Raw genomic sequence first — 14,167 nt, 5'->3', positions numbered from 1 at the left:
ACAAGGAAGTTTGTTATAGGTAGGTAGACCATATATTTAATGTACTTATAGTACGCGACAGGTCGAGATGGCAATCGAAGTGAGGACGCCCCGCACACCCGCACAGACCCCGCGCTAATCCTTTACGGGATCCTTAGCGGGTGTTAGATATATTATGATACTAGAAGATGCCCGGCGACTTCGTCCGCGTGGATTTAAGTTTTATTAAAAATCCCGTACCTACCTAGTACCTCTGATTTTCTGGGATAAAAAGTTGTCTAAGTATGTCAGTATCCGGGATGCAAGTTACTTCTGTACCTTTCATATAAATCGGTTAAACGGGTGGGCCTTTAAGAATCCCGCGGGAATTCTTTGATTTTTCGGGATAAAAATTACCCTGTCTTTCCCCGGGATGTAAGCCAGCTCTGTACCTTTCATCAAAGTCGGTTAAACTGTTAGGCTGTGAAAAGGTAGCAGACAGACAGACACACTTTCGCATTTATAATATTAGTGTAATTTCTGTAAGCAAAGGTTTAAACGGATTAAAAAAAATAACTTATATCGAGATTGCAAGTTGGAGCAGTAAAGTCTCACTTTTTTCGATCTCTATCGAGTCTCTATCGGTTCAGTAGTTAAAGCCCGTTATAAGAGCACAAACAAAGAGACATATTTAGTAGACTATACCATGAAGAGCAACCTTATGCAGTAGGTAGGCACGGAAGCGCAAATTATGGAGGACCAATTATCTCACACAAGGTAACATTACTTAGGTAGGTAGGGGAAGTAAGGCAGCTAGATACAAGAGGCACAATATTTATACACCAAAGATTTTGTACCTATTTGACTAGCTTGGGACCTCGACGTAGTGGACCATACATAGTCCAAACCCCTATTTTACCCCCTAAGGGATTGAATTTTCAAAAATCCTTGCTTAACAGCTGATGTCTACGTCATAAAAGCTATCTGCATGCGAATTTTCAGCCTGACCCGTCCAGTAGTTTGAGTTGTGCGTTGATAAATCAGTTAGTCAGTCAGATATTATACATACGACTTACGAGTGCTTTGCTGCTTGTGATGATTCACTGACTGACTCATTCATCATCTCTCCTGTAAAATTTTGTATGAAATTTTTTTTCACTAATGGTTAGATACGTCTACCTTTTCCGATTGAAACTAAAAAGATTGGTGCAATTTTCGGAATCTTTTCTACCGAAGAAATTTTTTCCTATAGGTACTGATCGTGTTTAAATTTCATGACGAATTATTTAAATTAAGTAATAAATATCCAAAAACACGCATATTCAAATTTAAATATCAAAGTTATTGTATTTATTTGTTTATAGTTTACATAAATATGATCTTCCAAAACTCGCTAGGCCCATAATAGGCGTTTCTACTCAAAGTAAACAAAACTGCTATAGTTATAGGTAGGTATTAGGTAGGTACACTATCGGATTCTAACCAAACAATTTAGTCTATTAGTTATTTTATCTCATTTCCTAATTAATTAAGTCTTTACTTGTCATGATTGAACTATGTACAAGTGTAAATTAAAAATTTTCAACACCCCCGACAAATCATTTTCAAATAAATAATTATGTATATCTAGGCAACGTCCATCTTGACAGCTGGACATTTGTCAATTGACACTTGAATATTATGAACCTAAGGGTTATCTAACCTTCTTTTCTACAAGAAAACTAGAAAATAGCTGATAACTTTTAAACGGCTGAACCAATTTCATTGGATTATGGCTAAGAACACTCTCGATCAAGCCACCTTTCAAACAAAAAAAAGTAAATTAAAATCGGTTCATTCGTTTAGGCGCTACGATGCCACAGACAGATACACAGATACACAGATACACAGATACACAGATACACAGACACACAGATACACAGATACACACGTCAAACTTATAACACCCCTCTTTTTGGGTCGGGGGTTAAAAAACATTCTAAGTAGGTATAGGTACCAACCAATTGTTTTCTTGTATTTAACTACCTACTTAATTACTTACGTCCAATCATTTGGTTCTTATTATAGTTTCGACATCTTGAAGTTTTATTCCTAAAGCTTTAACAGCATCTCGCCGCTAAGTGTCTCCTTGCCTCTATAGATAGACTGCATTTGGATTGCAAGCCGATTGTAAAATTGCAGTTGGGGTGTAGTGTTATTGCAGTTGAAACTGCATCGCAACTGCCCACCGACTGCCCAGTCCGCCGCCATCCGCGTGCAGTTGGCATGCAGTTCCAGTACGGGCAGTCGCCGTGAACTGCTCGCAGGCTGCGCAGTCCGTGGGCAGTTGCGAATTCTGATGCAATTGTGTCAACTGCAACTGCAATTATATTTTGCAGTCCAAATGCATTGCGAACTTGCAGTCCGTGTGTAGGTATAGACCCTAAGGGCTAATGCACATATTTATGTCGCGTGTAATAAGCAGATGAACTCGCGTACCTAATACTTACATGTATGACAATGACAAGCAATTAACATAGTTGGCTTGGAGATTAGCATCTTTTAGTCGCATAATGTTACATGCATGTAGATTGTAAGTATGTAGATACATCACGCATTGGCCCCAATCGGTAACAAGTGTGGAAAACGTCTAATAATGGATTCAATTACAGTATCTAATTGCTGGTCGCTTAGAGACTGGATTTATTTCGTGTTAGGTTTTCTCAAGGGCTCCACGCTGCCATGCCACCTGACGCTCATTGATGTAGGTATAGGCAAAACGTAAATCATTGGTTTGGTAAACACTGTTATTAAGAGTGCGCTCCATGGTCGCTAGTCTACAACTCGAGCGTGAGAGCAAGCTTTTGCAACCAGCATTTACATACTCAAGAGCGAGTTGCGTGATTTGTGAAAATCGCGAATTCACGTTTGGTCTTAAGTTGTTTTTTTTTTTTTACAAAATAATTAACATTTTAAAATTTTGATAAACAGAAGACATTTAACATTTTGCAGTTACTTACATGGCTTAGGTATTTACGCGCGAAATTGCTTCAAAGTTTTGTTTAAATTACAGTTAATAAATAAAATAATATGATTTTACTATAGGTATTTAAAGGTATAGATAATGGGGAGATAAATCGATATCTGGCTTAGTTTTAGGTCTAGAATAAGAGGTACCTAATAGAATAATATGCGTAATTGGATTGTAGGTATGGAGAAGCGCGTAAAAAGGGTAATGGGTGCACACTATTGATAATAAGTAATAAGTAATTAACTTAATTAAGTATCATCTTTTGTTAGAAAGATAAACTAGGCCAATTGACTGGGTCAAGCTATGAAGTATGAACCCTTATTAAAATCTCGTAAATATACCCTATATTTAACTACCTACGATACTAATTAATACTTAGGCACCTACCTTTTTTATTGAAAACCAATCGGTAAATGTTTTCATATACCATATACCTTCATATACAATATAAATAAAATAAAAAAATACATAATATAGGTTATTAATTCAATAAAAGAGATTAATAAATTAAAAAGAAGTAATATACTAAATATATATAAAAACAGAGTCTGTATAAACATCCTCTTATATTGTTATTTGGGAATTACCTAGCTACTTATAAAACGAATTCTTATACGTTTTAGATAGACTTGTTTATAAAATTAGCATGCGTATAGAAACAAGAAATATACTTATTAGAAACGTAGACTCATACAGCTAATATATCGTTATTGGGATTGGGAATTCTGGTTCGTCAGTCTAATTTGCGTGTGGCCCCTATTTTTTTTTGAATTTAAAGACGTAAGCAAACCCACATGACGTAAATAATTACGACTCATTCACAATCAAGAATAATCTGTTATGTTCACATCTCCTAGTTTTTATCTCTATGTTGTTTTGAGAAAAGTTTGATTTTATAAAATTAAGGTGTCCGTCTGTCATTTCGCAATAATCTGTCTATTTAACTCTTTATGTCTGTAACCTATTGTACATTATCAAAAGTTAACCTCATTTTTAGGGTAGGTTACCCGAAGGCCAAAGGGTGCTAAATTGCCAAAAAATACACGATATTCTATTACATTTTACAACAAGTGTGCATTGGTTGGAACCCTTTGTGTGCGAGTCCGACTTGCACTTTACAATTTTTGTTTTTAATTTTTGTGTTTGAGTGTCTGGGTTCTTCGCAACGGTTGTAAAAGCTTTTGATAGGATTTTAATAGATATACAAGGGACTAAATGCAAAGAGTGATTGATCTAGATAGGCTACTTTTTATTAAGGAAAACTGCATTCCTAAATTACTTAAAAATCATGATTTTTAAGTAATGTAGGAATGTTGCCTTCGTGCGTTGCGTACCTACACACACGAAGTTTCGGGCAAAAGCTAAAACAGCGAGCGACAACTAAGAACGAGTATCAGAGTAAAGCTTAATTACCGTCGCGCTAGACGACCCATTGATGACGAAGCACTGGTTAATTCTAACTTCATTTTTAACCCCCGACCCAAAAAGAGGGGTGTTATAAGTTTGACTTGTGTATCTGTGTATCTGTCTGTGGCATCGTAGCTCCTAAACTGATGAACCGATTTTAATTTCGTTTTTTTTTTTGTTTGAAAGGTGGCTTGATCGAGAGTGTTCTTAGCTATAATCCAAGAAAATCGGTTCAGCCGTTTGAAAGTTATCAGCTCTTTTCTAGTTACTGTAACCTTCACTTGTCGGGGGTGTTATAAATTTTTAATTTACACTTGTGAGTTTGGAACATGCATCGGCGCAAAGTTGCCTGTCTATCGGTGTTCTAACTTCTACAGGGTATATTTTGGAGAGTGTGCGCAAGAACTTTTTGACCTGGTTGCTCCTCTACCTTTTTGCTAACGAATCGCAAGGCATCGTCAAGGTCTGCACCCGTACGTAGTTGAAATCCCCGACACGAACGAAGCGTTTTAGCTCCTCATTTCTAATTCGAACCGCTAGGATATGGAACACCCTTCCAGTAAAAGTTTTCCCCTGCAATTTTAATATGGTAGGTACTTTCAATTCAAGAGTGAATAGGCATCTTCTAGGCAAGCGTGCTCATTAGGCTGCATCATCACTTGCCAGCAGATCTGATTGCAGCCAAGCGCTAGTCTTTAAATTAAAAAAAAAACATATCTCGAGTCTCGATCAGCAAGTGTTTAGAACTTTATAGCTAATCGCCAACGCGAACGCGCCAATTATTATTATTTTACCACGCAATTTTTACTTTATCAGTTCCGTAGATTATAGAGTCACCTAGGTTGAAATCTAAAGAGCGCACTGACTTTGCTTAGACTTAAGTTTAAGTTAAAACGAGACAGATTTATGCTAGCGGTATAACGCTGTCTCGTTTTAACAGTGTCTTAAGTCTGAGCAAAGTCAAAGTGCACTCTATAGATCTCAAGGTTAGAGTCGACCGCATCGAACTAAATTGAGGACCGCGCCAATAAATGTACCTGCTGTTGACGCATCCTCATTTCTTATTCTTTGGCGTACGCTACTGACGCGTGCCGCGGAAGTCATTCGCATTTTGTTGCCTGCTTTTTTGGCAAAATGGCTTGACAATGAGTATGCCTGATGGAAAGCAAGCGGTTTCTGATATTCTGTGCACGTTCGAGTTCGACACGTGCGGCGTTATGGCGTGACCACATGGGTAGGTACATCGTGAAAGTATTATCGCGAGAATGTAGTGCAACGAGTTATTGTCCAAGATGATTTGACCACTCAGTTCTAATAGGGATGATGACTACTAGTCAAATCAGTGACTTTTTATCAAACGTCAAAACGCTGGCTAGTAAGGGAGCTTGTATGAAATTCACAGATGTGACGTCATAGACATTTGCCATAATTGGACATACTTTTTTAGTTAAATCGATAATTTAAAATAGTTAGCAAACTTAAAACTAACATCGGACATGGATTTTACGAATTTTGGAAGTCCCTCTATTTAATGACTCCTAGTAAATAATTTATTTTAGACATAGGCATCATTGCGATGACTCGAATATTAGCGTATGCCTTTAGCGCCTCTTACGGTTTGCACCCATTGTGCGATATACGGACTATTCCGTGCGTATTGCTCAGTGTATCTATCTTCACTAACTCACTATGGCTGACAAATCATTTGACGAACAACAAAAATTTCTTTTTCTTACAGAACGCGGACTAGGTAAGATTGTATAAAACCATAAAAAGTAGAACTCATCTTACTGACGAGTGGTGTGTACCTTCTTATAAAATAGTTTAGTAAAACGATTTAGAAGTTTCATACCAGAAGCAGCAAGTCAAAGCCAAGTTCAACAAACAATTCACACCTTGGCCTTGGTTAACAACCACGCAAGAGAATTATCACTCATACTGATTATAATTGATTAAATTATACGAGATTGCTTATTGCTGTACGTACAGTCGACTTGAAATGCAGTAGCAGCAATATTTATGCACTTGAAAAAAATTAATACCATTACAGATGCAGGTATTTGGCAGACTGAATTTTACGACCTTTCTGGCGTAGTTGGTGGTTTTGTATACACGAGTAGAAGTATTTTGTGAATTTACCTATACATTAGTACCTAGTGCCTACCTATCTACATAATAATTCAATTTTTTTTTTTTTTATTCAGATGCAAGTTAGCCCTTAACTGCAATCTCACCTGGTGGTAAGTGATGATGCAGTCTAATTTGGAAGCGGGCTAACCTGAAAGGGGCATGGCAGTTTTTATAAAACCCGTACATACCCCTTTGGTTTGGTTTGGTAACGCTAAATCGCTTGGCGGCACGGCTTTGGCAGTAGGGTGTTAACTAGCCATGGCCGAAGCCTCCGATTGCCTCGAAACGAAGCCAGGAATTTATTGTATCTGGTTCCTATAGAATCTATAAACGCCGTGTAGATAACTAGATACGGCGATCTCACAGTCTATGGCTTACCTTGTCATCACATAAAAACGACCATTTACCTGAAGGTAAACCACGTCCCATGTATGGTACCAATACGGTATGGTATCATCCTTAGGTACCGTCATTATCTACCATCACCGACCCACTACTGAGTACGGCTCTCCTCTCATAATGAGAAGGGCTTAGGCCACAGTCTACCACGCTGACCAAGTGCGGATTGGCAGACTTCACACACCTTTGAAAATATCATTATTTAAAGCAATTAAATATCCCTTACTTTAACGGAAAAGGAAAACAACTTGAGGAAACCTGATGCCTGAGAGCTTTACCCTAATATTTTCAAAGGCTATGGTAGGTACTTATCTTATAAATCGACACAATCTATCACACTGCATTATCATTTATCACAGATACAATCGTGGTCAACCGCAAACCAGTTACTTTTGAATAAAATAATGTTGCATTGATTATGGTAACGGTAACGGAATCAATCTTACCTTAATTACGTCGACGGACCGATTAGGATGCGTCCCTGATTCATTAATGGCCAAGTCCAGCTAACAGTAACACTAGTAGGTACACTGGAATATACTTAGATATGTCTTTGCTAGTACACCTTAGCTTTCAGTGACCTGGCTCACTAATGTCGTACTGTATCAGTGTACATACGCGTTAAAACAATACCGTATCGGACGAAAACACGACACTCGATTTCGAATTTCTTTTTTTGTAAACATTCGCTTGAAACTCGACGGGCGCTCGCTATCAAACGCGTTTATTTTCCGGATTTGAGGTGACGGACGTGCGAACCTGAACGCGTGCTGCCTTAGCAAGGCGGCTCAACGCAATAACGAAGTTAAAACAAGACGCTCTCGTCAAAAGAAATAGTTTCCTTAGAAACGACGACATGCGAGGTGTGTGGCGAGTAATCGCTTCGCAAGCAAAACGTCCAAAGTTCGATTACCTTGGTTGGGAAAATATTGAAAATATTTTTCTAAAGGCTAAAATCTCTGGACGCGGATGAAGTCGCGGGCATCATCTAGTATTATTATAAATTGAACATTTGAAACGAGCAACCGCCGAGTTTCTTGCAGTAACCGGCCGCGGCATTCTCGGTAGTAACGGCATTCTAGACCAGTGGTAAATTATTTTGCCGATTCAAAAGCACTTACTTGTAAAAGGGTATTTGAATAATAATATATTCTATTCTATAATCTATTTTTCCGGTAAACATAAATTCCAAGAGGGTTACGGGTTTCAACTTTCAGTAGGTTACAATGGTGGATCTTCTATACTAATATTATAAAGAGGAAACCTTTGTATTTTTGTATGTTTGTATTGAATAAGCTCAAAAACTACTGGACCGATTTCAAAATTTCTTTTACCATTACTTAGAGGGATTCTTCCGAATCCGTATAGGCTATATTTTAGGCGGGTCGCTAGTACATAATATAAGTAGGACCTAAATGTAAATAGGTAAGTCTGTCTATTTATTACTTGAGTTTTCACGGCTTTTGACGGCTATATACAATATGTACTATAAGTATAAACATATTATGTTTGTACTTATAGTGCTTTTGTCTGCCATAGCTTTTCAGTTTCAGACTTTGAATTTTGGTACGAAATTAGCTTACGTACCGGAGACGGACATAGGTTGCTTTTTGTCCCAGAAAACTAGGTACTTTACGTCTTTGAACTAAATTCGTTAGGTACTCGTAGGTATCTACCTACCTACCTATAAATATATGTAACGCGTAGTAAGTATACCTATCTATCTAATATATACAATATACATTATACATATATTTAGATGATTGCTTTACATTAATTTTTTGCCATAGACATGTATGTTTTTTGCACTTTCACGTATCGAACCCGGTTTAGTATCAAGATTATCTATTAGATAATATTATACTGAACTGAAGGTACCTTCGTTTGTAGATATTGATTATGCAGAACCTGTTTCCGTAGTTTCTTTTTCAAGTAAGTGGGCGGATTGGAAAGTGATTGACATTTCACAGAAAACATTGCCATATCTCGTGGTAAGAAAAACAGCCGCAGCGTTAGAACTTCTTATTTACTTGTAGGTACCTAGATAAATATTTACTATCCACTAAAAGCGATGATTTAACTTGCGCCGCTGCATGATAATTCTTGGATCTAATTTATAATCCTTCGTTGTTCAATAGCATGGTCACTATCACTGAAATCTGTTGTCTGACGTACCTCGAACAAATGGAACCGCTTGCCTCGATCGACCGACGAGGGTAGTACCTATCTATTATATCCATTGCCCTGAGTATCTAAGTATAGTTTATGTAAAATTAAAGAAAATTTTCACCCTCGCTTCGCTTGCGTATCTAACGCCTAGGCGTGTGTTTGTTAACCGTCTTCGAAAAAAGGAGGAGGTTCTGAATTCGTCGGAATCTTTTTTTTATATTTGAAAACCTTATAAGACATTAAAGGATTGCATAAAATTAAACTATTTTGATGCGTTGTGTCAAGGAGTGTCAGTCCAATAATTCGCCTGGGGCGCCGAGTTTTCTTGGGCTGGCTGCGGACTCAGCTAATAACCAGTGGCGTGCAGCTCATAGAGGTATAAAAGTACTGCCTACCCTAGTTGTACTAAATTAACATTTATTTTCCATTATGAACTGCCAGAAAATAAGTTCATACTTTAATGGTTACCCTGGCTTTAAACCTTGTGCACGCCACTGCTAATAACAAGTTTTTTTTGCTAAATAGAGGATTCAATGATTTTACGAGTGAGTCAATACCGTCGTGTGTAGGTAGTTAGGCATACATAGTTTTTCTTTACAGCCGTAAAATTGTTTAATCAGTCAACATGACATACTTTATACGCCACATCTGCCTGCAGTTATTTCATCACGTAGTTCTTACCTATAGTACCTACTTATACAGATAAATGTGATATTTTGAGCGTATGATAATTCATTGTTCTACGAATATTTTTTGGTTATTTTCATTTTACTTGACTTTTTTATCGATACGAAACATATACGAAAGAATTAAAGGTGCTAGTATAGATCGTTTCAACGAATAGTTCCTATAGCGTTATGTTGGCTCCCCTGTCTGTCTAAGTCATTGGCACCATTGGCATGAGAAGACGCAGATTTTGTTTATTTTCATTTGATTTTCAATGGTGCCAATGACTTAGACAGATAGTCCCCTATCTGTCAACATAACGCCATAGGAACTATTCGTTGAAACCATAGACTTACGATTTTTTCGCTATGGTTGAAACGATCTTTAGTAAGCGGTAGGTTGATCACGATGATGATGATGATTAGACGTCTAGCCAACAATACCTATGTATTAAGATATTAAAATTAATTAAAATCGTGGTTTTGTTGCCCTAACTACACAGTAAAAAATCCAACCAGATAGTTTCATGATAATTAATAATTCTAAATGTATAAATAGCGTTGTGCAAAACCCCACTTGTACTATGGCAGGTTATACAAGACGTATTTTGAACACATAGGTACATACGTAATTAACAGAGTTACAGTGTAGCCTAGGCGGAACGGGGAACCCGAGTGCTATGCTAAAATACACATTGAAATAATATGTTTAAAAATCATAAAACCTCTTGATCTTCCATTCCAATATTAGGTACGTGTAGGTATGTCTCTAAGAAATGCATGATATTATAATATGTATACGTGAATATTTAAGTTTTTAGATAGCTATGCCCGTCATTAATATAATTATACCTGCCTGTTTGTAAAACCCGTCGTCCCTTTCGTCGTAACCGGTCACAAGTCCTAATATCAAAGAAATCAAATAAGTATCTATATTTTCAACGATCGACAATATTTTTTTTAAGAACAGGATATGACCGAAGTAAAATAAACGTATCTAATTCTTTATTAAATAAAACTAAAATAAATTCAGTAACTATAAAAATATCAGCTGATGCCCGCAATGCTACTTCGTCTGCGTGGATTTGAGTTTTTAAAAATCCCGTGGGAACTCTTTCATTTTCCGGGATAAAAAGTTGCCTATGTCCATTTCTACCAAGCTACCTCTGAAGTCTGAACCAAACATATAAATTGGTTTAACTATTGGGCCCTGAAAAGCTAGCGGACAGACAGACACACAGACACACTTTCGCATTTATAATATTACTAGCCGATGCCCGCGACTTCGCCCGCGTGGATTTAGGTTTTTCGAAATCCCGTGGGAACTATTTGATTTTCCGGGATAAAAAGTAGCCTATGTGCTAATCCAGGATATTGTTTTTGCGTGAAGGAGTAACAAACATACACACACACACACACACACACACACACACACACACACACACACACTCATACAAACTTTCGCCTTTATAATATTAGTGTGATGTGAAGTATGGATTATGTTAAAACCTCATCGTCACCACCGCGCAAGCGAGGCATGGTACCTACACGTATATACACAAGAAGCCAGCAGCATTGCTACCTTGGAAGGTTTAACTAATTCTTTGTTCAAGGTAACTGCTCTCTTGGGTCCCCGGTCGACTCGATAGCCCTTTTTGAAATATCCTCAAAAAGAGCTCCAGTCCCCCGACCCCACAGCCCCCAAGTCTCCACGCCAAATTGTAAAATAGGAGCTTCCATCGATATTCTCATATTTGCGCCTCTGGGCTCATTCGGCGCTGGTTGCCGCTGCACCCGCCATAGAGGAAGGTCGCCTGAATGTGGGATGCAGCTAAAGTGTCTGCACACGTTGCATCCGAAACTAATGACCTGCCCATCCTCCAAGAAATGAGCGTTATACAGTCAAGTCTCTTGCCATCGCTATGTCAAGCCAATAGGTTCTAGTAGGTACCTACAGCTGGTAATTAATCGCTAGCAAATAATAAATTCAAATTATTTCTTTCCAGGAATCATGTCTCAAGAATCAGACTGTATAAGCAGATTTTTCGACCCTGAAGACAATAACATCTCCAGAAGTCCAAGCAGGCTTTCACTGTCACCATTCAAAACATTAGAAAGTTCTCAGGATATGAGTCAAGCTTCCATCGGATCTGAATCAGATCTGAGCTTTTCACAGCTTACAATTGAAGAACCAGAACCTATACAAGTCCCACCATTTTATAACCTGACTCCACGTTTGATGCCTCATTCGCCACACTACGTCATCGAGGAAGAATTTTCTAACAATCCCTGGGCGATGTTAGTAGCAACTATTTTCCTAACCAAAACTTCAGGTAAAGCAGCAAGACCCTATATGAAAACTTTCTTCGAAGAATACCCTTCACCTTACCACGTATTGAGTGAAACGCCCACGAATTTAGAAAGGGTTTTTGACAATCTGGGGTTGAAGAAGCGAGGCCAAATGATTTGGAAACTGAGTTATCAGTTTGTTTCTGCTAAATGGCGGCGGGCGAGCGATCTATGCGGTATTGGTAAATACGGTGAAGACGCTTACAGGATTTTCTGCTTAGGACATACAGATGTAGACCCTGAGGACAGGTATCTAAAATTGTATTTAGACTGGCTGAGAGGAAACACCGAGTTCATGAAAGACAATGGCGTGACGGACAGCGAACACGTAATCGAAGATCCGGTTCTGAAGTATTATAGAATTACTTTGCGAAATGTTTGATATAAGTAAATAAAAAAACATTCTTCTATACTTACGGTGTAAATTATCATGGTTAGAATTAGTTAGGTATTTCAAATCTATGTATTGTATTGAATGGGGGTTTTTTGTTACTTACCGAGAAATTATACATCAAGAATATTGTGATAGTTAAATTGGAAAACTATTATTGTTATCAGATAAATTAATTATTTTAAAGTTATTGCATGTCTAACGACTACGTATTACTTACTTATTGTTGAAATAATTCTATGATAAAGTATTTCCACCCATAAAAGACTGTTTTACCGGTATAGGTACCTGAGTAGGTAGGTCATCATTAAGGATTTTCAGTTGTCAAACTTCTTTAAGAGAGAGAGCCAGCACGTGCCAGACCTTCATTATTTTATAAAAGCTGAAAGTTTCTTTGCGTATTGGATATAAACATGCGTGCGCGCGACTATAATATAGAATGTGCGATCACCATTAGAGTGCAGTGCATTATGAAGTTCCTGCTACGAAGGGAATAGCAAATTGGTCTTACGTTACTATCATAGGATTACTTTTATGAGGTGATTTCATCACTGTGCAGAATTTTTTAGTTTGAAATTTTTTAGTCTTTGATAGTTCCAATGAATATGATTAAGGAATTCTTAAGGATACAAATTAAATAAAATATTATATAGGCAAAATTTGCAGTTATCTAATATTTTTTTTCAAAATTCATAGGAATACATCATTTACAAATTATTACAACGTATAGGTCTGCGTGGATTTGGGTTTTTAAAATCCCTCTATGATTTTCCGGGATATAAAAGTCCAAATCCAAATCTTTTACAAACCCATGACAAATATCACGTCAATCCGTTGTTCCGTTGCGACACGATCGAAGGAATAAATCAACAAACCAATAAAGTAACAAGTGTAAATTAAAAATTTATAACACCCCCGACAAGTCAAGGTTACATACAGTAACTAGAAAAGAGCTGAAAACTTTCAAACGGCTGAACCGATTTTCTTGAAATATAGCTAAGAACACTCTCGATCAAGCCACCTTTCAAACAAAAAAAAAAAAACTAAATTAAAATCGGTTCATTAGTTTAGGAGCTACGATGCCACAGACAGATACACAGATACACACATCAAACTTATAACACCCCTCGTTTTGGGTCGGGGGTTAAAAAACCAACAAACAAACACACTTTCGCATTTACAATAATATCATGATTCATGAGTGATGTAAGATGTTCCATTCACAAAGTTACCCGAATTTGTATGTTACCTTTGTCACAGTACAAAAGTTTGAGTTATAAAATATCTACGACTTTTTATCTTTTTTTATTATTGCAAATTGCTTGGTAACCTTTAAGGAATACCTAATTTTATAAAATACACAACATAATATTGTATTATGCAAAAGTTTTTTTTTAATAACATCCACATGACATCCTAAAAACCTACAACACTACATCAATGTTACCCGTGTCTACTGTAAATTCATTCAACAATTTTGTACTTAGACATTTCATTTCAAGTGATGATGCCGAATAAGACAAAATATGAATCGTCCATTCACTTGATATCGTCTGATATCACGTTACTGGAAAGTTGCTGAAATATCAAAAAAATAAATGAAAAATACTCTACTCATTGAGTTCCACTTTTAAATACTTATTAAGTGTTTTTAAAAATAGAAGTCAGTAATGAATCTAATTTAACAAT

At 37.1% G+C, this 14,167-nt stretch overlaps 2 protein-coding genes across 4 annotated transcripts in view; one reads left to right on the top strand and one right to left on the bottom strand.

Moving 5' to 3' along the window:
* Positions 1–7,685, bottom strand: part of LOC123871443 (calcium release-activated calcium channel protein 1-like) — a 62,158-nt gene extending 54,473 nt beyond the window's left edge. The window contains exon 1 of the mRNA XM_045915265.1: positions 7,351–7,685. The gene's annotated coding sequence lies outside the window, so the exon portion shown is untranslated. The remainder of the gene's footprint in view (positions 1–7,350) is intronic.
* Positions 7,686–7,718: 33 nt separating this feature from the next.
* On the top strand, positions 7,719–12,678 carry LOC123871453 (methyl-CpG-binding domain protein 4-like). 3 transcript variants are annotated; one of them, XM_045915289.1, is made up of 2 exons: positions 7,719–7,769; positions 11,745–12,678. In XM_045915289.1, the coding sequence occupies exon 2, from the start codon at positions 11,750–11,752 to the stop codon at positions 12,467–12,469; it is 720 nt and encodes a 239-aa protein (XP_045771245.1). In that variant the 5' UTR covers positions 7,719–7,769; positions 11,745–11,749; the 3' UTR covers positions 12,470–12,678. The 3 variants fall into 3 exon arrangements, with proteins under 3 accessions (XP_045771245.1, XP_045771246.1, XP_045771244.1); XM_045915290.1 differs by lacking the exon at positions 7,719–7,769 and adding an exon at positions 8,875–8,895; XM_045915288.1 differs by lacking the exon at positions 7,719–7,769 and adding an exon at positions 9,301–9,449.
* Positions 12,679–14,167: the final 1,489 nt, after the last annotated feature.

This window comes from Maniola jurtina, chromosome 13, assembly GCF_905333055.1.
Source record: "Maniola jurtina chromosome 13, ilManJurt1.1, whole genome shotgun sequence".
Lineage (NCBI taxonomy): Eukaryota > Metazoa > Arthropoda > Insecta > Lepidoptera > Nymphalidae > Maniola > Maniola jurtina.
The sequence above is the reverse complement of the archived record's forward strand: the minus strand, read 5'-3'. Positions and strand labels throughout refer to the sequence as shown.